Here is a 23,237-nt window from a genome sequence, read left to right as displayed (position 1 = left end):
GCTTTGTTCCACTTTTAAAGCTGGATAAAATAAATCCCATTAAATCTGGTCCATATCTGAATATGGATTGTTTTTAAAAATCCCAATCCATTTTGTTCCAAAAGGTAAAAATACAGCTGTTCACAGTTTGTATCATTCTAAGCTTGGCAGAATCATAAAATAATGGCGTTCCTCATCACAACAATTAGAGAAAAAGACAACTTTAATTTCAACTTAGTCTTTAACACGCATTCATTTGTTGAAAACTCAACCATTCTTTTCTCTGGAAGAAGGTGTCACAGGCACTACTGACCTCCAAGATTATACAGATCTTGAGGTAACACAAAAGCCACTGATTTAGGAATGAGAAGAGAAGCCATTAGCATCAACCCTCTGGCTATGATTAGACACAGATGAGAATTGAACCAGGTGAGTGCAGATACCCAGTTTCCCAACAGTGGAAAAGTGTTGTTTTTACCACAGTCATACAGCTTGCAATTTGGAGTGTTGATAAGAGCTGATGTTTTTAAACAGAGAGGGGCAGAAACAAGATAAAAGAGGAAATTAAATAGATAATAAAAATACGATCATCCATATTGAATTTTCAATTGACCAGATAGATAGCATTTCTTTCTTCACCCTCCTGCCCACTTTGTCAATAAATGTCCAATTCCATAATGAACACGCAAATTAGACATGAAAGGAAGAGAAACACTAGTTACACAGTTATAAGCCAAACATGGTGCAGACCTGATCCCAAGTATGTGTATGCAGGTCAAAAGGCTGTTCCTGACAAGCTGGTTCCACTTTAGGGTAGGCATAACACTGGCAAAGTCACAAATGTCTTTCCCCACCTCCCACCAAGCAAGATACAGGGATAGAAAAAGCTGCTGGAGAAAGTCAGCAAGTCTGGCAGCATCCATGGGGAGAGAAAGCAAAGGCAATGTATCAGGTCCAGCGATTCTGATGAAAGGTGATTAGACCTGAAACACTGACTGTGCTTTCTCTCCCCATGGATGCTGCCTGATCTGCTGAGCTCCTCCAGCAATTTCTGTTTTTGTATCGGATTTCCAGCATCCGTTAGCTCTTTGCTTTATTTTGCTTAAAGATATTTGGACAGCTGGAACTTCTTCAGATGTTAACCTGTCATTATTAAGCACAATGAGAATCCAATCATTTATTCTGATTTTACTGAGTGAAGGAGGATTTGCAGATGGAAAGGTCAAGATCACCTAAGTGCGTGTTAGAAATACAACCTACAGGACACAGATCCAATCAAAACAATTAATTTCCAAGGCATTGAGGGATTGGTAACACAGAAGCTGGGAGTGTTCCAACTTTATCTGGGTCCTGGATGTATTAAAATTAAAAGGCATGAAAACTTTGGGATGGCACTGGGATAGTCCACATTGAATGTAAAGGTGTTCCATAGAAAAAAATCTCTTAATTGGGAGGAGTGGTAAATAATGAAGAATATTAAAAATATTTATAGATACACTAACCTCACAGACACACTTGATCTGCTGGCAGGGATTAGCCCTTTAACCACAAGACAGCATCCTCCATTCCAGGCATCCTTTGAACACCCATGGGTCTTCACACAGCCATTGGCCGGATCCAGCTGCTGATCCACAAACAGAGGCTGAATTTCCTGTGCACTTAGATTAAGCCAACTTCCAGCAACCTCCACCTGCAGGAAGCAACACCACAGTGCTGGTAAATGACTGAAGCAAGATACAAAAATAGTGAAGTCTACTGGCAGGCAAATGTGAGATGGGAATCAGTAGACAATTTAGATTCTGAATTTATTGATGGTACTCAAAATAAAAATATTATTACAAGTATTAATTTTCTGCATTTTTAATCTCAGTGGATTAATTAATCGTTCAAACAACTAATCCAAAATACCAACAGCCTGGCATCATAATCAAATATTTCCAAGAATATATCCATGATACATGTCAAATTAAGAGTAAAACTATTTTTAGGTAGTGCCTCTTATCAGTCCAGGATCCCTAATGGACTTTAAAGTCAATATAAAATGTAATTCTCCAAGTCTCCTTTATGTTTGCAAGTTACAAGTAACATTCGTGTATATAAGTGCCAGGCAATTACCATCTTCAACAAGAGAATTTAACCATTGTCCCTTGTCATTCAATGGCATTGCCATTTGCTGAATTCCTTACTATCAACCTCCTGGGATTACTATGGACCAGAAACTGATCTGAGTAGCTGTAAGTACTATAGCAACTACAGCCAGTCAGAGGCTAGGAACCTTCGAGCTTCAGCCTCCCCAAAACCTATCCATCATCTACAAGGCACAACTCAGGAGTGTAATGGAATACTCCCCACTTACACAAATGGGTGCAGCTCCAACAACACTCAAGAAGTTTGACACCATCCAGAAAAAGCAGCCCACTTGATTGGCACCACATCAATAAGCATCCACTCTCTCCACCATCAACACTCAGTAGCAGTAGTGTATACCATTTACAAGATGCACTGCAGAAAATCACCAAGGCTCCTTAAACAACTCTATCCAAACCCGTGACTATTACCATCTAGAAGGACAAGGAACAGTAGTACAGAACAACTTGACCACCTTCAAGTTCCTCTTCAAGCCACTCAGCATTCCAACTTGGGAATATCTCACATCTTTTCACTGTCACTGGGTCAAAATCCTGAAACTCTGTCCCTAATGGCATTGTGTTGTATCCACACAGATAGCCTGCAGTGGTATTTCAAGGCAGCTCACTACACCTTCTCAAAGGCAACTAGGCACAAGCAATAAACGATGACCCAGATAGTAACACCCACACTTCATTATGACCATTCACTGCTGTAATGTAAGAACAATGGCAACAAGTATTTTGTGCTGAGCAAAGCAGCAGCAGCAATTGCATCCAGGAGCAGACAGTTTTAGTAATATCACAGAGGGATAAACATTGGCTGTGATATCAGGGAGCGGTGCATTGCACTTCTTTTGAAACAATACCGTAAGATCATTTAAAATCTCTTGAGAGGGCAGATGGGGTCTCGCCTTCATGTTTTATAATTCCTGCAGGAAGTACTGTGCTGAGAGTGTCAGCCCCGATTACAGTACTCATGCCTCTGGAGTGAATCTTCAATCCACAACCTTCTACCTGAGAAAATGAGAGTGCTACTGCTGAGTGTACACTGTAGATGCTTAAAGGCTCTTCTTCTTGCATATTATTGTCTGAAGGTCAAATTGGGCCATGAACTGAGCAGTTCTGATACATCAAAGATCAGAGACATGAAGACTTGGTTATGCTACATCTGCATGTTTACTTTTACAGCTATTAAAACACTCAAGATATCATTGTAACTTGTAACACTGTAAATGCCACTACATTTTTGCAAGTGTCCAAGAATGAATGTACAATATGTATAAAAAATGATACGCAGCAAGGATTGACTATGAGCTTGTAATCTAATCAAAGGCTGCAATGCTTTGGACTGATCCTTTATTATGTTATCTAAACACAGATTTGATTATGTCTTTTATAAGGCTCCATATTATTTGTGGCAATATAGATGGAAATTTCGGATCATTATATTAGAAAGTCTTAATGTGCTTGGCTGTGGCTCTGTCTGCATATTACTTTTAATATGTTTTATGATTTGGTGCTTTTGCATAGTTAATGCAAGACTTTCCAAAAAAAAGAGACATTGAAAATTGTAGCATTTGTTGGCAAGACTCTTTGTGATTGACGAGGTTTATTTTATAAATGAAATATTTTTACTTGAACATTTTGACAAGTACCATTGTACTGTGGCTCAGCTCAGATGTTATTTGCAGTCTGCTCACAATGAGCCATAGTGGCCAAGTCCAAGTCAGAGTCAGCAGATTCCTTTTATTGTAAAATATTCAACCATGAATATTCAGAGTTGAGAGTGTGGTGCTGGAAAAGCTCAGCAGGTCAGGCAGCATCCGAGGAGCAGGAGAATCGATGTTTCAGGCATGAGCCCTTCATCAGGAAGGTGGCTATTCAGAAATTAGGCCATTCAGCCTATCAAGTCTGCTCATGGATGATAGGCTTCTCAACCCTATTCTCCCGCCTTCTCACCATAACCCTTGATCACACTGATACTCGAGAACCTATTTATCTTAGTCTTAAATTCCTGATGAAGGGCTCATGCCCAAAATGTCAATTCTCCTGCATCTCAGATGCTGCCTGACCTGTTGTGCTTTTCCAACACCACACTCTCGATTCTGATCTCCAGCACCTGCAGTCCTCACTTTCTCCCAACACGAATATTCAACCTCACCCAGGGCAGTGCATACCTATGCACTAAATTGGTTAGACTACGCCAGCAGTAATGTGTGCAGTTTTGGTCTGCTAATATCTTTAGTTCCATTGAGGGAGTGCAATGAAGGTTCAGCAGATGTGTTCCCAGGAAGGCAGAACTTTCCTATGAAGAGAGTTTGGGCAAACTGGGCCTGTATTCTCTCGAGAATGAGAGGTGATCTCATTGAAAGCTACATAATACTTAAAAGGGATCAAAAGGGTAGGTGCAGGTAAGATTTCCCTTTGTCTTGGGAATTAAAATGAGAGGGATACAGTGGTCAAGAAAGCACAATAACTCCACTATTTCCATAAGGCCATTCAGCCCATTGAGTCCACTCTGCCATTTACTCATGGCTGATGGGTATTTCAACTCCACTTACCCGCACTCTCCCCGTAGCTCTTAATTCCTTGCGACACCAAGAATTTATCAGTCTCTGTCTTGAAGACATTTAACGTCCTGGCCTCCACTGCGCTCCGTGACAATGAATTCCACAGGCCCACCACTCTCTGGCTGAAGAAATGTCTCCTCTTTTCCATTTTAAATTGACCCTCTCTAATTCTAAGGTTGTGCCCACAGGTCCTAGTATCCCCGCCTGACAGAAACAATTCCCAGCGTCCACCCTTTCTAAGCCAGGCATTATCTTATAAGTTTCTATTAGATCTCCCCTCAACCTTCTAAACTCTAATGAATACAATCCCAGGATCCTCAGCAGTTTATCGTATGTTAGGCCTACCATTCCAGGGATCATCCGTGTAAATCGCCATTGGACATGCTCCAGTATGTTCTTCCTGAGGTGTGGAGCCCAAATTGGATACAGTATTCCAAATGGGGCCTAACTAGAGATTTATAAATTCTCAGAAGCACATTGCTGCTTTTATATTCCAACTCTCTTGAGATAAATGGCAACGTTACATTCGCTTTCTTAATCATGGACTCAACCGCAAGCTAACCTTTAGAGAATCCTGGATTAGCACTCCCAGATCCTTTTGTATTTTGGCTTTATGAATTTTCTCACTGTTTAGAAAATAGTCCATGCCTGTGTTCTTTTTTCCAAAGTGCAAGACCTTGTATTTGCTAATGTTAAATTTCATCAACTATTTCCTGGACCACTCTCCTAAACTGTCTATTGTTTTCTGCAGCCTCCCCACCTCCTCAGTACTACCTGCCTGTCCACCTCACTTTGTATCATCGGCAAACTTCGCCAGAATGCCCCCAGTCCCTTCATCCAGATCATTAATATATACAAGTGAACAGCTGATACCCCAACACTGAACCCTGCGGGACACACTTGTCACCAGCTGCCATTCCGAAAAAGAACCTTTTATCCCAACTCTCTGCCTTCTGTCAAACAGCCAATCCTCAATCCATGCCAGTAGCTCATCTTGAACACCATTGGCCCTCACCTTAATCAGCAGCCTCCTGTGAGGCACCTTATCAAAGACCTTTTGGAAGTCTAGGTAGATAGCATCCACTGGGTTTCCCTGGTCTAACCTACTTGTTACCTCTTCAAAGAATTCAAACAGGTTTGTCACGCACGATTACTAAATCAGAAATGGTGTGTTGCTTCTCTGGTGCCAGGATCAAGGATGTCTCAGAGAGGGTACAGAATGTTCTTAAGGGAGAGAGGCCAGCAAGAGGTCACTGTGCACAATGGAAACAACGACATAGGAAGGGAAGAGGTTGAGATTCTGAAGGGACATTACAGAGAATTTGCCAGGAATTTAAAAAGGAGGTCCTCGAGAGTAGTAATATCTGGATTACTCCCAATGCTACTAGCTAGTGAGGGCAGGAATCGGAGGATAGAGCAGATGAATGTGTGGCTAAAGAGCTGGTGTATGGGAAAAGGATTCACATTTTTGGATCACTGGAATCTCTTTTGTGGTAGAAATGACCTGTACAAGAAGGATGGATTGCACCTAAATTGGAAGGGGACTAATATACTGGCGGGGAGATTTGCTAGAGCTGCTCGGGAGGATTTAAACTAGTAAGGTGGGGTGGACCCAGGGAGATAGCGAGGATAGAGATCAATCTGAGACTGGTACAGTTGAGAACAAAGGTGAGTCAAACAGTCAGGGCAGGCAGGGTCAAAGCAGAGAACAAGGTAGGACTGATTAATTAAACTGCATTTATTTCAATGTAAGAGGCCTAACAGGGAAGGCAGATGAACTCAGGGCATGGTTACGAACCTGGGACTGGAGTATCATAGTAATTACAGAAACATGGCTCAGGGAGGGACAGGACTGGCAGCTTAATGTTCCAGGATACAAATGCTACAGGCAGGACAGAATGGTGGAGGTGGGGGGAGGGGTTTGATAAGGGATAGCATTACAGCTGTACTGAAGGAGGGTATTCCCAGAAATACATCCAGGGAAGTTATTTGGGTGGAACTGAGAAATAAGAAAGGGATGATCACCTTATTGGGATTGTATTGTAGACGCCCTAATAGAGGGAAATTGAGAAACAAATTTGTGAGGATGTGTCACTTATCTGTATGAATAATAGGGTAGTTATGGTAGGGGATTTTAATTTTCCAAACATAGACTGGGGCTATGGAGAGGAATCTGTTAAGTGAGTACAAGAAAATTTTCTGAATCAATCAATCTGTGGATGTAACTACTAGAGAAGATGCAAAACTTGACCTACTCTTAGGAAGTAAGGCAGGACAAGTGACTGCGGTGTCAATGGGGGAGCACTTTGGGGCCAGCGACCATAATTCTATTAGATTGAAAATAGTGATGGAAAAGGATAGAGCTGAAAATGTGTTGCTGGAAAAGCGCAGCAGGTCAGGCAGCATCCAAGGAGCAGGAGAATCGACATTTCAGGCATGAGCCCTTCTCCAGGAAAGAAGGGGTCATGCCCGAAACGTCGATTCTCCTGCTCCTTGGATGCTGCCTGACCTGCTGCGCTATTCCAGCAACATATTTTCAGCTCTGATCTCCAGCATCTGCAGTCCTCACTTTCTCATGGAAAAGGATAGACCAGGGAAGGCTGGTAGGTATAGGGAATGCTGGATGACAAAAGAAACTGAGAGTTTGATTAAGATAACGAAGAAAGCATATGTCAGTTATAGACAGGAGAATCCTTAGAAGAGTATAAAAGCAGTAGGGGTCTACTTAAAAGGAAAATTCTCTCTCATGCTCCTGTAATTACCTCTATGTAACTGTAACACCATTACGTCTGATTTTTCCCCCTCTCTTTCAAACTGCAGACTAAACTCGACCATATTATGATCACTGCTTCCTAAGTGTTCCCTTACTTTAATTTTTTTTTTTAAAAGTCTGGCTTATTATATAGCACTTAGTCCGGAATAGCCTGCTTCACTGTGGGCTCCATCACAAGCTGTTCCAAAAAGCCATCCTATAAGCATTCCATGAATTCCCTTTCTTTGGATCGACCGACAACATTATTCACCCAGTCCACCTGCATATTGAAGTCCCCCATGATCACCGTGACCTTGCTTTTCTGACATGCTGTGTCTATTTCCCTGTACATCTTGTACCCGTGGTCCTGACCATTCTTTGGAGGTCTGTACATAACTTCCTCAACAAGCTAAGGAAATTCAGCTTGTCCACAAAGACTCCAGCAATTTTTATAGATGCACTATAGAAAGCATCCTATCTGGATACATCTCAGCATGGTTTGGCAACTGCTCTTCCCAAGACCATAAGAAACTATAGAGAATTGTGAACACAGCCCAGTCCATCACACAAACCAGCCTCCTATCCATTGATTCCATCTATGCTTCCTGCTGTCTCGGGAATGAAACCAACATAATCAAAGACAACCCCCACCCCAGTCCATCAGGCAGAAGATATGACAGTTTGAATACATATACAAACATGTTCAAGAACAGCTTCTTCCCCTCTATAACCAGACTTTTGAATGAACCTCTCAGATGTTAATAGTAATGTCTCTCTCCCCACCTTCTCTGTAGCTGTAACAATGTATTCTCCATTCTGTTCTGCTATCCTCATGCATCTTGTAAGGTACAATCTCCCTGTAAAGCATGCAAAACAACACTTTTCACTGTATCTCGATGCATATACAGATTGCACCTAAATTGGAAGGGGACTAATTTACTGGCAGGGAGATTTGCTAGAGCTGCTCGGGAGGATTTAAACTAGTAAGGTGGGGGGTGGGGGGTGTGGACCCAGGGAGATTGTGAGGAAAGGGATCAATCTGAGACTGGTACAGTTGAGAACAGAAGCGAGTCAAACAGTCAGGGCAGGCAGGGACAAGGTAGGACTGATAAATCAAATTGCATTTATTTCAATGCAAGGGGCCTAACAGGGAAGGCAGATGAACTTAGGGCACGGTTAGGAACATGAGATTGGGATATCATAGCAATTACAGAAACATGGCTCAGAGATAGGCAGGACTGGCAATTTAATGTCCCAGGATACAAATGCTACAGGAAGGATAGAAAGGGAGGCAAGAGAGGAGGGGGAGTGGCATTTTTGATAAGGTATAGCATTACAGCTGTGCTAAGGGAAAATATTCCCGGAAATACATCCAGGGAAATTATTTGGATGGAACTGAGAAATAAGAAAAAGATGATCACCTTATTGGGATTGTATAATAGACCCCCTAATAGTCAGAGGGAAATTGAGAAACAAACTTGTAAGGAGATCTCAGCTATCTGTAAGATTAATAGGGTGGTTATGGTGGAGGATTTTAACATTCCAAACAGAGACTGGGACTACCACAGTGTTAAAGGTATACCTGGAGAGGAATTTGTTATGTGTGTACAAGAAAATTTTCTGATTCAATATGTGGATGTACCTACTAGAGAAGGTGCCAAACTTGACCTACTCTTGGGAAAAAAGACAGGGCAGGTGACTGAGGTGTCAGTGGGGGAGCACTTTAGGGCCAGCGACCATAATTGTATTAGTTTCAAAATAGTGATGGATGAGGATGGACCAGATCTAAAAGTTGAGGTTCTAAATTGGAGAAAGGCCAATTTTGATGATATTAGGCAAGAATTTTCAAAAGCTGATTGGGGCAGATGTTCGCAGGTAAAGGTTCGGCTGAAAAACGGAAAGCCTTCAGAAATGAGATAACGAGAGTCCAGTGAAAGTATATTCCGGTTAGGGTGAAAGGAAAGGCTGGTAGGTGGAGGGAATGCTGGATGACTATAGAAATTGAGGGTTTGGGTAAGAAAAAGAAGGATGCATATGTCAAGTATAGATAGGATAAATCGAGTGAATTCTTAGAACAGTATAAAGGCAGTAGGAGTATACTTAAGAGGGAAATCAGGAGGGCAAAAAGGAGTCATGAGATAGCTTTGGCAAATAGAGTTAAGGAGAATTCAAAGGGTTTTTACAAATTCATTAAGGACAAAAGGGTAACTACGGAGAGAATATCAGTGAGGTGGCCTTTGTGTGGAGCCGCTGAAAATGGGGGAGATACTAAACGAGTATTTTGCATCAGTATTTAATGTAGAAAAGGACATGGAAGATATAGAATGTAGGGAAATACATGGTGACATTTGAAAATTGTCCATATTACAGAGGAGGAAGTGCTGGGTGTCTTGAAATGCATAAAGGTGGATAAATCCCCAAAAACTGATCAGGTGTACCCCAGAACTCTGCGGGAAGCTAGGAAATGATTGCTGGGCCTCTTGCTGAGATATCTTTATCATCAATAGTCACAGGTGAGGTGCTGGAAGATTGGAGGTTGGCTAACATGGTGTCACTATTGAAGAAAGGTGGTAAGGACAAGCCAGGGAACTATTGACCAGTGAGCCTAACATCAGTGGTGGGCAAGTTGTTGGAGGGAATCCTGAGGGACAGGATGTACATGTATTTAGAAAGACAAGGACTGATTAGGGATAATCAACATGACTTTGTGCGTGGGAAATCATGTCTCACAAACTTCATTCAGTTTTTTGAAGAAGTAACAAAGAAGGTTGATGAGGGCAGAGCGGTATATGGATCTATATGGACTTCAGCAAGGCATTTGACAACGTTCCTCATGGGCGATTGGTTAGCAAGGTTAGATCTCATGGAATACAGGGAAAACTAGCCATTTGGATAAACAACTAGCTCAAAGGTAGAAGACAGAGGGTGGTGGTGGAGGGTTGTTTTTCAGACTGGAGGCCTATGACCAATGGAGTGCCACAAGGATTGGTGATGGTACTTTTCATCATTTATATTAATGATTTGGATGTGAGCATAAGAGGTACAGTTAGTAAGTTTGCAGATGACACCAAAATTGGAGGTGTAGTGGACAGTGGAGAAGGTTTACCTCTGATTACAACAAGATCTTAATCAGATGGGCCAATGGGCTGAGAAGTGGCAGATGGTGTTTAATTCAAATAAATGTGAGGTGCTGCATTTTGGGAAAGCAAATCTTAGCAGGACTTATACACTCAGTAGTAAGGTCCTAGGGAGTGTTGCTGAACAAAGAGACCTTGGAGTGCAGGTTCATAGTTCCTTGAAAGTGGAGTCGCAGGTGGACAGGATAGTGAAGGCGGCATTTGATATGCTTTCCCTTATTGGTCAAAATATTGAGTACAGGATTTGGGGGGGTTATGTTGCGGCTGTACAGGACATTGGTTCGGCCACTGCAATTCTGGTCTCCTTCCTATCAGAAAGATGTTGTGAAACCTGAAAGCATTCAGAAAAGATTTACAAGGATGTTGCCAGGGTTGGAGGATTTGAGGTATAGGGAGAGACTGAACAGGCTCTTATCGAGGTTTACAAAATTATGAGGGGCATGGATAGGATAAATAGACAGAGATTTTTCCCAGGGGTGGGGGAGTCCAGAACTAGAAGGCATAAGTTTAGGGTGAGAAGGGAAAGATATAAAAGAGACCTAAGGGGCAACTTTTCCATGCAGAGGGTGGGTACATGTATGGGATGAGCTGCCAGAGGAAGTGGTAAGGCTGGTACAATTGCAACATTTAAAAGGCATTTGGATGGGTATATGAATAAGAAGGCTTTGGGGGGAATATGGTCCCGGTGATGGCAGGTGGGACTAGATTGGGTTGGGATATCTGATTGGTATGGACGGATTGGACCGAAGGGTCTATGACTCTATGACTTGACAACAATAAATCAAACTCAAACATAATTTAAAAATAAGGGGGATGTTCCTTTGGTTTGAGATGAGAAGAAATTATTTTTGAATGTCAACCTTAGGAAGCTCAGTCTTTGAGTGTCTTTAAGGTAGAAATTGATAGATTTCAGATTACCAGTGATGTACAAGGTTATGGGGATGGAGTGAGTAAAACGCACTTAAGTGTTCAGTCAGCCATGATTATATTGAATGGTGGGGTAGGCTCAATGGACAGAATTGAAAATGTGTTGCTGGAAAAGCGCAGCAGGTCAGGCAGCATCCAAGGAACAGGAAATTCGATGTTTCGGGTATAAGCCCTTCATCAGGAATCCGGGCTTATGCCCGAAACGTCGAATCTCCTGTTCCTTGGATGCTGCCTGACCTGCTGCGCTTTTCCAGCAACACATTTTCAGCTCTGATACTCCAGCATCTGCAGACCTCACTTTCTCCTCAATGGACAGAATGGCCTACTCCTTTTCCTATATTCCTTACTGATGCCTTTCATGTCAAAAAGGTCCAACAAGAATGAGATGAGTTCAAATGTGCATGAAAGAACTCTGCTGTCTGGGGCGGCACAATGGCTCAGTGGTAACACTACTGCCTCACTGCACCAGGGACCCGGGCTCAACTCCAGCCTCGGGCCACTGTCTGTGTGGAGTTGTGTTTGCGTGAGTTTCCTCCGGACGCTCCGGTTTCCTCCCACAATCCAAAGATGTGCAGGTTAGGTGAATTGGCTATGCTAAATTGCCCATAGTGCTCAGGGATGTGTAAGTTCGGTGCATTAGTTAGGGTAAATGTAGAATAATAGGTTCGGGTAATAGGTCTGTGTGGACTTGTTTGAGATTCATTCTGTGCTAAATGGAGTTTGTAGGAGAGTGTCTTTAATGCTGATTTGTAAACAGTCATTAAGAAATAGATTCACAAATGAATAAGAGATGTATGTCCAATATATTTAAGTGTTATTTACATGGAGTCACAGCACATTTATTTTACATGTGCTTGAATAGACTGGCAAATTTTATGTTTGTGCTGAACTGCAGAATCAAGCAGAACAAACATCACTGCAGCATCAAGAATTCTCTATAAAACACAAAGCGGAGGTGACAGTAACCATCCTCAAAGTCAAGGCAGCATTTGGTCCAGTACTGGTCAGTAAAGGCCCTGGGGAAACCCTTCCAGTAGCTGGTCTCAACAGGATTTATGGAAATGCTCACCAGAAGTCAGTCACTGCAGCCTCAGGACATGACTGCAGGAGCTCCTCAGGGAAACATCCTGAGTCAATCATTGTAAGTTGTATTATAAATGACCTTCTTTCCCTCATAAGGTCATGAACTAGGCTGTTCATTGAGGATTCAACTTGTTTAATTCCACTTCTGCAATAATTAAGCAACCTGAGCCAAATTATAACAGAGCCTGAATAAACATAGGCCTGGGACTCAAGTCACTAGTACAAGTGCCAGGTCGTGATTATCTATCTCCACATCCCCAATTTTAAAATCTACTGTTATCAACAAACTTCCTTCCTCAAACAAACTGCCATCATTGAATCAAAGAATAAGTGATCTAGCCATATCAATACAGTAGCTAAAAGACCAAGCCAAACACTGCACCCTGTAAAAGGAGGTTCACTTCCTGACTCCTCAGAGCTTCTCTATCATTTACAAGGCTCAAGTCAGGAATGTAATGGTGTACTCAAGATTTATAGAGTCATAGAGATGTACAGCATGGAAACAGACCCTTCGGTCCAACGCGACGGTGCAGACCAGATATCCCAACCCAATCTAGTCCCACCTGCCAGCACCCGGCCCATATCCCTCCAAACCCTTCCTATTATATACCCATCCAAATGCCTCTTAAATGTTGCAACTGTACCAGCCTCCAACACTTCCTCTGGCAGCTCATTCCATACATGTACCACCCTCTACTGCACCTGGATGAACTTAATACAATAACATCACGAAGGAAGCTCATCACAAACAGGCTAGAGTTTTTACAGCACAGAAAGAGGCCTTTCGGCCCTATGCTATGGTGTTTCAAGTGTTCATCTGAACAGTTCTTAAATGTCTTGAGGGTCCCTGCCCCTCCCATGCTTTTAGGCAGCAAAAACAGGTTTTCCAAAAAAAGGTTTTCCTCAAAATCTTCTAAACTTCCTGCTCCTTACCTCAAAACTGGGCCCCCTGTTTACTGACCCCTTTACCTAAAGGGGAGGTTTCTCCCAAGCTATCCTTCCTCTGACCTTTCAGAAATTTGTACGCCTCAATCAGATCTACTCTCAGCTTCCACCACTCAGAGAAAACAATCCTAGCCACTCTAGTCTCTCTTCACAGCTGAAATTGTGCTAATTGTATAAATAAGATTAGGTGTTTATAAGACGGGGAGGTGCACTCTTCTACGATAACAACATGTGTGTATACAACACACTAAAGAGAGAGGGAGCGAGTGAGAGAGAGAGAGACAGGGAGAGAGAGAGAGAGAGAGAGAGAGAGAGAAAGGGAGAGACTCCCATAAAAAATTTCAATTTAAATCTAACACTGTGCCACTGAGGATTTGATCTGTGTTACACAGCCCTGTTAGGGGGCTATTGCTGGTCAATTTGGATATAGTTCTTTTATTGGTTCATTTAAAGAGTATCAGGAAACACATACTGACACTGGTTGGGGACTGTAGACTTAGGAACCATAAATTTCTGATCTCTCACTTTTTTCAATAATCTAAAACTAAGTAAAGATTCACATTTGGATCTCCTCACCAAGTGGCTGTCAAACCTAATAACACAGAGCAACTCCCGTGAGTAATGCTTCCACCACTGGATGTAATACCCAGTCTCTCCATTAGTGCACAATTTACCAAGATGACAGCAAACGTCCATTCTTGTCCTTTCAGCATTACCACCAAGAAGTGCAAGAGAAACAAGATCATGACCATCCTCCTCAAAATCACAGACTATCCTGACTAGACTGCAAGCTGCTATTTCTGCAATGTTGCTGCACTAACCCCTGGATGTTCCCTGTCTAACACTATTGTTGAAATCCTAGAAACACAGGGACTGCACTAGTCCAAGGAGGACCACCATCTTCTCAGGAGCATGGAGGGCAATTGAAACATACATATACCACCCTCTACTGTACCTGGATGGACTTAATACAATAACATCACAAAGGAAGCTCATCCTAAGGACATATTTTTAAACATAACGAGGAAGGTGAATCAGGGGAATGCTCAGGCCTACCATTGCAGCAATGGTGACTAGCTACAAAAATGAGTGTGTTCAATATTCTTTTTTTCATGCAATTAAATTCAAAATTAGTTTGCTCCACATAGCCTCCCTCCACATGTCCGAGGACAGGGAGGGAAGGAGTTAACGTTGCACTGTAAAGTTATTCACTCAAGTCCTACCTTTCCATTCCTGTAAAGATTCATTCCAAAGCCCTGACAGAAAGAGGTGGCAAAGGGCAAGCTGCAGATGCTATGACTGGGTAAGTATTCAGTCAACAAGTTCCAGAACCTAGAAAGAGACAGACAGACAACAGATTCCAACACATAACAGATCCTTTCACAAAATGTGATCAATAATGTCAAACACCCCCCACAACCTAACTTATATTTACAAAATCCCTTCAACATAGTAAAACATTCTAATGCACTTCAAACAAATGTTATCACATTTACAGATATTGGGCCAGGCAAGACAGACTTTGAAAGGCAGGGAGAGAGTTGGAACAGAGGAGTAGTTTTGGGAGGAAATCTCAGAGCAGCCCTAATGTCTTCTCTACCTGCAATACCTGCACAGAACTCATTCCCATAATGCTTGCTCTTTCACCCACAGTGTCAAATGAAACAATGGAAATGCCAGTAGCATTTGTGTAGTGTTGTTTGACACTTCAGTTGCATGGGGTAAATCAGCCATTGACATTTGGTGAATTGATGCTCTCCATTAGGTGAAACATTAGGACCCTGTGGCAATCTATTTGACTGAGAACACGCAAGAGTCTGCCTGGCCATGTTAAAATTAAGTAAAAAGTCCTGCAGGTAGAAACAATCCTCAATGTTATAAAAATAATCTCCAGTCTTGCTGCATTCAGTTTTGCAGTAAAGAGGCCACCGTCTATGAAAATGAAATTCTGGCAGTTACTGCATTGCAACTGGATGCTGGGTAATAATTAGCTGCCAGTACTAAAACCAGAAAGGGAAATTAGGGGTAATATTAGACCCAGGAAGGGACATAAAAATTGGCTACAAAAAGCAGAACACCTGCAGATTGGAAGTAGTTTAGATTTAGCAAAGAAGGACAAAGGGATTGACTAAGAGAGGGAAAATAGAGTAACATGAAAACTGATTGTTAAAGCTTCTGAGGGTATGTGAAGAGAAAAAGGTCAGTGAAGACAAATGTAGGTCCGTTACAGTCAAAAACAGGTTACATTTAAATTGGGAGCAAATTGGCAAACCAATAAAATATACATTTTGGTTCTGTATCCATGAAGGAGGGCACATATAATGTCCCAAAATGTTGAGGAACAGAGGGTCTATTGAGAGGAAAGAACCAAATGAAATCAGTACTAGTAGGGAAATGGTGTTGGGAAATTGATGGGAATAAATATTGATAAATCCGTGGAGCCCAATAATCTATATCTCAGAGCATTTGAGGAAGTGGCCATGGAAATAATGGAAACATTGGTGCCATATTTCAAGATTCTATAGTCTTTGGAACAGTTCCTATAGATTGTTAGGCTGGCTAATGTAGCCCCACTGTTTAAAAAAAGAAGATAGAGAGAAAACTGGGAAATATAGAATGGCTAACCTAGTGTCATAGCACAGAAAATGTTGGAGTCTATTTTAAAAGGTTTAAAAGCAGAGCACTTGGCAAATAATGAAAGGATCGGCCAGAAAGAGCATGGACTTAAGGAAGGGAAAACATCCTTGATAAATCTACTGAAGTATGAGGATTGTAATTCGAGACATTGATAAGGAGGAGTCGGTGGATGTGGTTTACTTGAGCTTACCGAAGGCACACAATGTTGGCATGTATAATTAAAGTGAATGGGCTTGGAAACAGTGGAATGACATAGTTAAGGAACTAGCTGGCAGATAGGAAACAGAGTAGGAATAAATGGGCAGTTAGTGACTAGTGGGTTACCACAGTGATGAGTAATTAGACTCCAGCTATTCACGAGATATATTCATGATTTAGATGAGGGAACGAAATGTAGTGTTTGTAAGTTTGCAGACAGCACAAAGTTGACTAAGAGAGTGAGATATGAGGAGGACGCAAAGATGCTTCAGTCTGATTGGAACAAGTTGAGCAAGTGGGCAAATGCATGGTAAATGAAGTATAATGTTGTTATATTGGACATCAGAGTGAGAGGATTCAGGAGCAGGAATGTCTTGTTGCAATTGCAAAGGGCATTGGTGAGACTATACATAGAGCTGAAAATGTGTTGCTGGAAAAGCGCAGCAGGTCAGGCAGCATCCAAGGAACAGGAGATTCGACATTTCAGGCATAAGCCCTTCTTCAGGAATGGAGTATACATAGAGTATTGTGTGCAACTTTGGTCTCCTTATCAAAGGAAGGATGTTCTGATTATGGAAAGAGTGCAACAAAGATTTATTAGACTGACTCCTGGGTGGCAGGACTAACATATGAAGAGAGGCTAAATCGGTCCAGATTATACTCACTTGAGTTTAGAAAAATGATCTCATAGAAAACAATAAAATTCTAACAGGACTAGACAGGATAAATGCAGGGATCCCAATGACCAGGGAATCCAGAACCAGAGATCACAATCTTTGGATACAGGATGGACCATATCAAGAGAAATTTCTTCACCCAGAGAGTAGTGAGCCTTTGGAATTCTCTCCCAGAGAAAAGCAATCGAGGCGAAAACATTGAACATTTAAGAACGAATGAGATATGGTGGCATGGTACCTCAGTGGTTAGCATTGCTGCCTCACAGATTCAATTCCAGTCTCGGACGACTGTCTGTGTGGAGTTTGCACATTCTCCCCGTGTCTGCGTGGGTTTCCTCTGGGTGCTCCGGTTTCCTCCCACAGTCCAATGATGTGCTGGTCAGGTGAATTGGCCATGCTAAATTGCCTATAGTGTTAGGTGCATTAGTCAGAGGGAAATGGGTCTGGGTGGGTTACTCTTTGGAGGGTCGATGTGGACTGTTTGGGCCAAAGGGCCTGTTTCCACACAGTAGGAAATCTAATCATTCTTATGGCTAAAGGGATCAAAGAGTGTGCAGTGATAGCTGGAATAAGTTACCGAGTTGAATGATGAGCCATGATTATAGGATTGAGTGGCAAAACAGACTCGAAGGACCAAATCACCTTTCCCTGTTCCTACCTTTTATCTTTCTCTGTTTCTGTGACAGAGCTGCTGTCCGCAATATCGCTCAGCCTCAGTGCTATTCTACCCTAGCCCTTAACCCCAGTTCATCTCTGGGACATTGCTACAACATTCACGACACCTGTTGCACATATTTTGTGTCATGTGGTGAACTTGGTGACCTGATCGCCGCAGGTTTGGCAAGCATCAATATTCCATTGGACAATGTTGACTTACTTGTGTTGGTTTTGATGGAAGTTTTCCTTTCCCAAAGTCTCGTAGACCCAGCCAGGAGCAAATATAGCTGCGGAGAAGTTGTACTTGCGGATGAGTTCCAAAGACTAGAATACAATGCAAATTACTATGAAGTTGTAACAGTAGAAAGAAATTTTGTGGTTAGAAGCTTTCAACAAACGGGATGATTAAATATATTTTTGCAACTTGCGCAAAAATTATCCTTTAGTTTCTGCAAATTATAACAGTGTCAAACAGGGATTTGCAAAAGTTATCAAAATAGGTTGTACTTACAGAGTAGAAATTTTCATTAATATAGAACCTTGCCATTTCTCCAGACATCATGAAGTACTTTATACAGAAGGAATTGTTTTGAAATATTGGTGAATATGCCTGACATTGGCACACTGCAATTTCTCACATACGACTGTGAGATGGTCAGTTAGCCAATTTAATAATTGTAGAGATGGTGGAGGAAGAAGGTGGAACAATTACTGGTTTACTTCAAGTCGTATCACATACTCTTTAACATTCACCTGCAATAGGCAGGTAGGCTTTCTATTTAATGCTGTATTGAAGAGCTAACGAGTTCTGAAACTTTTAGGTTTGAGCGCAGGGAATCACTTGCATGACGAACGACAATATCGTTTTACTAAAATTAACTTCCATTTATGTATTACTTTGAACTATTAGAAGATAGTCTGAACATACTTCAAAGACATAATTACATGTTCCAAAATGCACACAATTGTGTCACAGCTTCTCATATTTAAAATGAAATCGTTCCATGTTCCTGAATTTGTAATTTGCTTGAGTAACATACAGTATACAAAAGAATGACCTACAACTGCCTTTTTCTTAAAAATAATCTCTGTCTTTGAGCTGCTGTACAGACTTTTATAAAATAACCATAAAAAAAAGGCTCTAGTCAAAGCAGAAACTGGCAGGAAATCTGATATTCAACCATTAAACAACTTGTGTGGTATCCATACTTGAAGAAGAATTGGTCTAGCACACGCAAACTGGACCTTCAATTTATTCCTTTATTTTCAACTGGACTTACAAGACACATTGCACTCTGAAATTGACAAAAAAGCATTATCCAGACCAGTGCAAATTGCAGACTCTATTACCTTTATAATTTACTCTTTGGCCTTAAACTTTTCAGATTTTAGCTTTCATTCAACAGCTGCAAAAACAAATTTCTGGCCAATTCCAAATTCTTGTCTCAATATTCGAACTTGAAGAATTTAAAAAATGTTTAGCCATGATTTATTACCATCATTTGAGCATGGTCAAAGAACTGTACTGTGAAACCTCATTTGGTCAAATGCACATAGCAGCAGCTGTGAATACAATAAATCAACAGCAGAGGGCAGCAAAAGCACTAATATGAAACGCAAATTCCTTTGCAAATATCAAAACCCTGTACCAGCAAAGAAGGGAACTCCTCATTCCACTGTGCCATACTTAATTCTTCCTCTTCCTAAAATGTCACCAATTAGAAAGTCTGACAAATTGCTGCAATAAAACCGTAATGGTCCAGAAAATCAAAGTTGTGAACTTTTCAGCATAAGTTAGAAATGACTTTTTATTTCTATTCCTTTACAGGATGTGGGCATCATTAGCAAGGTCAGCATTTATTGCCCATCACAATTACTATTGAACTAAGTGACTTACTAGGCCATTTCAGTTGGGGGGGGGGGGGAAGGGGGTGATGAGAGTGGAGTCACATGTCAACAGGACCAAGGGCTGATTTCCTTCCCACAAGGATTGTCGTAAATCAGATGGGGGAGTTACAACTAACATAGATTAGCTGGTGGGTGGCACAGTGGTTAGCACTGCTGCCTCACAGCGCCAGAGACCCGGGTTCAATTCCCGGCTCAGGCGACTGACTGTGTGGAGTTTGCACATTCTCCCCGTGTCTGCGTGGGTTTCCTCCGGGTGCTCCGGTTTCCTCCCAAATTCCAAAAATGTGCAGGTCAGGTGAATTGCCTGTAGTGTTAGGTGCAAGGGTAAATGTAGGGGAATGGGTCTGGGTGGGTTGCACTTCAGCGGGTCGATGTGGACTTGTTGGGCCGAAGGGCCTGTTTCCATACTGTAAAGTAATCTAATCTATTCAATTTTAGTTGGCATGGTCATTATTAAGCAGAATAATTTTATATTCCAGACTTATTAATTGAATTTAAACCTCACCCCCTGAAATTAATTGAATTTAAACCCCAGCCACATGGGATCTGAACCAGTGTCAGCCTGGGTCACGAGTAATAATTTCACTGGATTTATACAAGACCACTATCCCCCTTTACCAGTCGACAGACAATTTGAGCAACAATATGTTCACTAAGCACAGGTCAATATTCATAGCTGCAATTCATGCAAACGATAAACAGAATATCCCATTAAAATGACCAAAATACTCAATGTCAGAGTTCCCTCTGATTTGAAGGGTCCATTGAAAAAAATGCTGTCATATAATAAGAGATAAATAAAATAAGAGATTTGGGAGGAAGAGTTAAGAACTGCCTTTGGAGCTGTTAATTGTCTGAATACAGCTCTAAATCAGTCTTACCCGATTGGTTGTAAACTCTCCCCCTACGACATCTCCTCGGCCAAACACGTCAATTCCAACATAGATATCAGCCCGGCGCCCTTCCGTCATCGATGTCATATGCTGAAGATGTTCCTCCATCCAGTTATAGTTCAGGAAAATGCCATCACAGGAGTCAAAGAATACTCTGCAAGAAGGAACGAAAATGTGTGAAGTAACAAAAAAACATTTAGATACTAAATATAAAAATGTGTGGCTCAAAGGAAAATGAGTCACAACAAGATCACATACTAGCAACATAAAGCACTGGTCAAACACTCAGGCATTGTTATGCATTTGTGAATAAACTGTTTGAGTTTCACACACACTTGGTGAAATGTAATCACATTTAGAAATACTCCATTTAGTCTCATGCTAGAAGTTAGCAGAAAGACATGCAATTTATCAAACCAGTGTGATAGCATAATCTTTTACTTCCTATGAATCTATAAATTATTCTTCTAGCCTACTGTAAGCACTGTGTTCAACATTAATAATAATTTGACCTTTGGTATCATGATCAAAATCTTATCTTTCTAAACTGGCAACACTGGCATGGATGATTGCTTTATGCTACAGACAGTTTCACACTCCAGTGCAGATTGCACAGCAGTCTCCAGCAAGCACTTGGAGATTCTCAAACGTGCAGCTATCACTCCAACTCCAAAATGGCTCTCAGCCTCAAATCATTACACTTGGACATCAAAGGTTCTAAGTTCTGAAGCCTGGAAATCAACTCTCAAAAGTGATTGAGAAATTGAACAAAATCTTGTTCCTATAGCACAATGTGCAGCATTTTAAATGCTAATTTTTTAAAAGTGTAATATTTCCATACTGTGAAAGATCCAAAAAGAAAGCCCAAAAACAATAACAGATGTCATCAAAAAAGACACTGAAGTAAGGACTTTACCCAGAGAAAGTCCCTAAGTGTTTTTCAGTCATAATTTTCCAGATATTTGTAGATCTATGTTTACACTCATTTGACTGATTTTGAATATAGATTATGGAACAGATACTTCCCTCCACTATATGGTGTTCATCTGTGAAATGTAGTGGCCTCACAATTGATTCAGAATAATTTTAAAGAAAACCACAACAAAGACTTATGATAAATGGGCAATTGATTGGCTACAGTTCATCATAGTTATAAAATTTCCTGTTGAAGCTACTAGGTTTCTTTAAACTGCAGTCTTATGGCAAAATCCAAGCAGCACATGTACTTTCTACAAAAGCCAAATGATAACAAGATTGCTATAAAAGTAACACTAATATTACGAGGATGTAAACACTTACAGGCAAGATAAAAATAGGCCAGAGTACCCAGAGTATATAGCAAAGAAAACACACTAGAGAAACAATTCTGGTCTCCCTCCTATGTTGTGGAACTTGAAATGGTTCAGACAAGATTTACAAAGATGTTGCCAGGATTGGAGTGTTTGAGCTAAACGGCTGAATAGACTGGCGCTGTTTTCCTGAGAGCGTCAGAGGATGAGTGGTAACCTTAGAGAGGTTTTATAAAATCATGAGGGGCGTGGAAAGGGTGAATAGACAAGGTCTTTTCCCTGGGGTAGGGGAGCCCAGATGAGAGGGCATAGGTTTAGGGTGAGAGGGGAAAGATTTAAAAGAGACCTAAGGGGCAACCTTTTCATGCAGAGGGTGATCCGTGTATGGAATCAGCTGCCAGAGGAAGTGGTGGGGACTAGCACAATTCCAACATTTAAAAGGCATCTGGATGAGTATATGAATGGAAAGGGTTTAGAGGGATGTGGGCCAACTATTGCCGGATGGGACTAGATACATTTAGGATATTTGGTCGGCATGGACAAGTTGGACTGAAGGGTCTGTTTCCATGCTGTATATCTTGGTGACTCTATGACTTATAGTTGGGGATTGGAAAAGGCAAAGGTAGATCATGTTAGCATTGTAAGACATTTTATCAAGATGTTTGGAACAGACAGAATGTAACAGAAGCTATCATTTGCTTCCTGAATTCTTCTCCTCCCCATGCATTCTCTGAACAACAGCTTCCCCACTGTCAAGCCCTGAGGTCTCAAATGTTACTGGGCCTCATTATTCAGACTGCAGTCTACATCTCACCACACATTATAGGGAGATAATACACTCTATACAGATTACAACATGACCAGCATACAACTGAACTGAAGGCCAGAATCAAAGTTATTGATTTCAATAAGACACAAAATCATGTGTGAGCAGCAGATGATATATATTTCAGTCACTCACTTGTTGTCCTTATTCAGTTCATTCTGCCATTGCAAATGTCCAGTCTTCAGCACACTGTCATACCAGATAATGAGACTATGGGGAACAGCTTGCTGCATCTTAGCACGGAAGTAACTAAGAAAGTCTGGCACATTCTTTACTGCATTAGGCTGCATTAAAATAGAGAGAAAGACACATTATTTGCATGTGACATGGGATGCAACCTATAAATGTTATTTATTTGGCTTCTATAGAAATTACAGCTCTCGGATTCTAATCTCTGAATCTGGCCCATGAGCGTTCCTAGATCCATTACATTTCTTCCTGGAGGAGTACTGAGGTATTTGTCTACATCACAAATGGCCTCAAAAGACTTCTTCCCACACGTCTGAATTTCAAAGTTTCAACTGAAGAATTTAAAATGACACAAGGTTCTGAAAAGTTGAAAAAAAGAAAAGATTTTACACTTGGTAAACAAGTGACAAGAGCCAACAATTTACAACTTTCACTAAGACA

At 41.3% G+C, this 23,237-nt stretch overlaps 1 protein-coding gene across 1 annotated transcript in view; it reads right to left on the bottom strand.

Annotated features, from left to right (window-relative positions):
* engase (endo-beta-N-acetylglucosaminidase) overlaps positions 1–23,237 on the bottom strand; it is a 58,112-nt gene that overhangs the window by 14,020 nt on the left and 20,855 nt on the right. The window contains exons 6-10 of the mRNA XM_060844973.1: positions 22,743–22,891; positions 20,481–20,646; positions 17,912–18,015; positions 14,746–14,854; positions 1,482–1,669 (exon numbers count right to left, since the gene is read on the bottom strand). Coding sequence (XP_060700956.1) covers positions 1,482–1,669; positions 14,746–14,854; positions 17,912–18,015; positions 20,481–20,646; positions 22,743–22,891 — 716 coding nt within the window. The remainder of the gene's footprint in view (positions 1–1,481; positions 1,670–14,745; positions 14,855–17,911; positions 18,016–20,480; positions 20,647–22,742; positions 22,892–23,237) is intronic.

The sequence above is a fragment of the Hemiscyllium ocellatum genome, chromosome 25, assembly GCF_020745735.1.
Source record: "Hemiscyllium ocellatum isolate sHemOce1 chromosome 25, sHemOce1.pat.X.cur, whole genome shotgun sequence".
NCBI classification, from domain to species: Eukaryota; Metazoa; Chordata; class Chondrichthyes; order Orectolobiformes; family Hemiscylliidae; genus Hemiscyllium; species Hemiscyllium ocellatum.
This window is presented reverse-complemented; position numbering and strand designations above follow the sequence as displayed.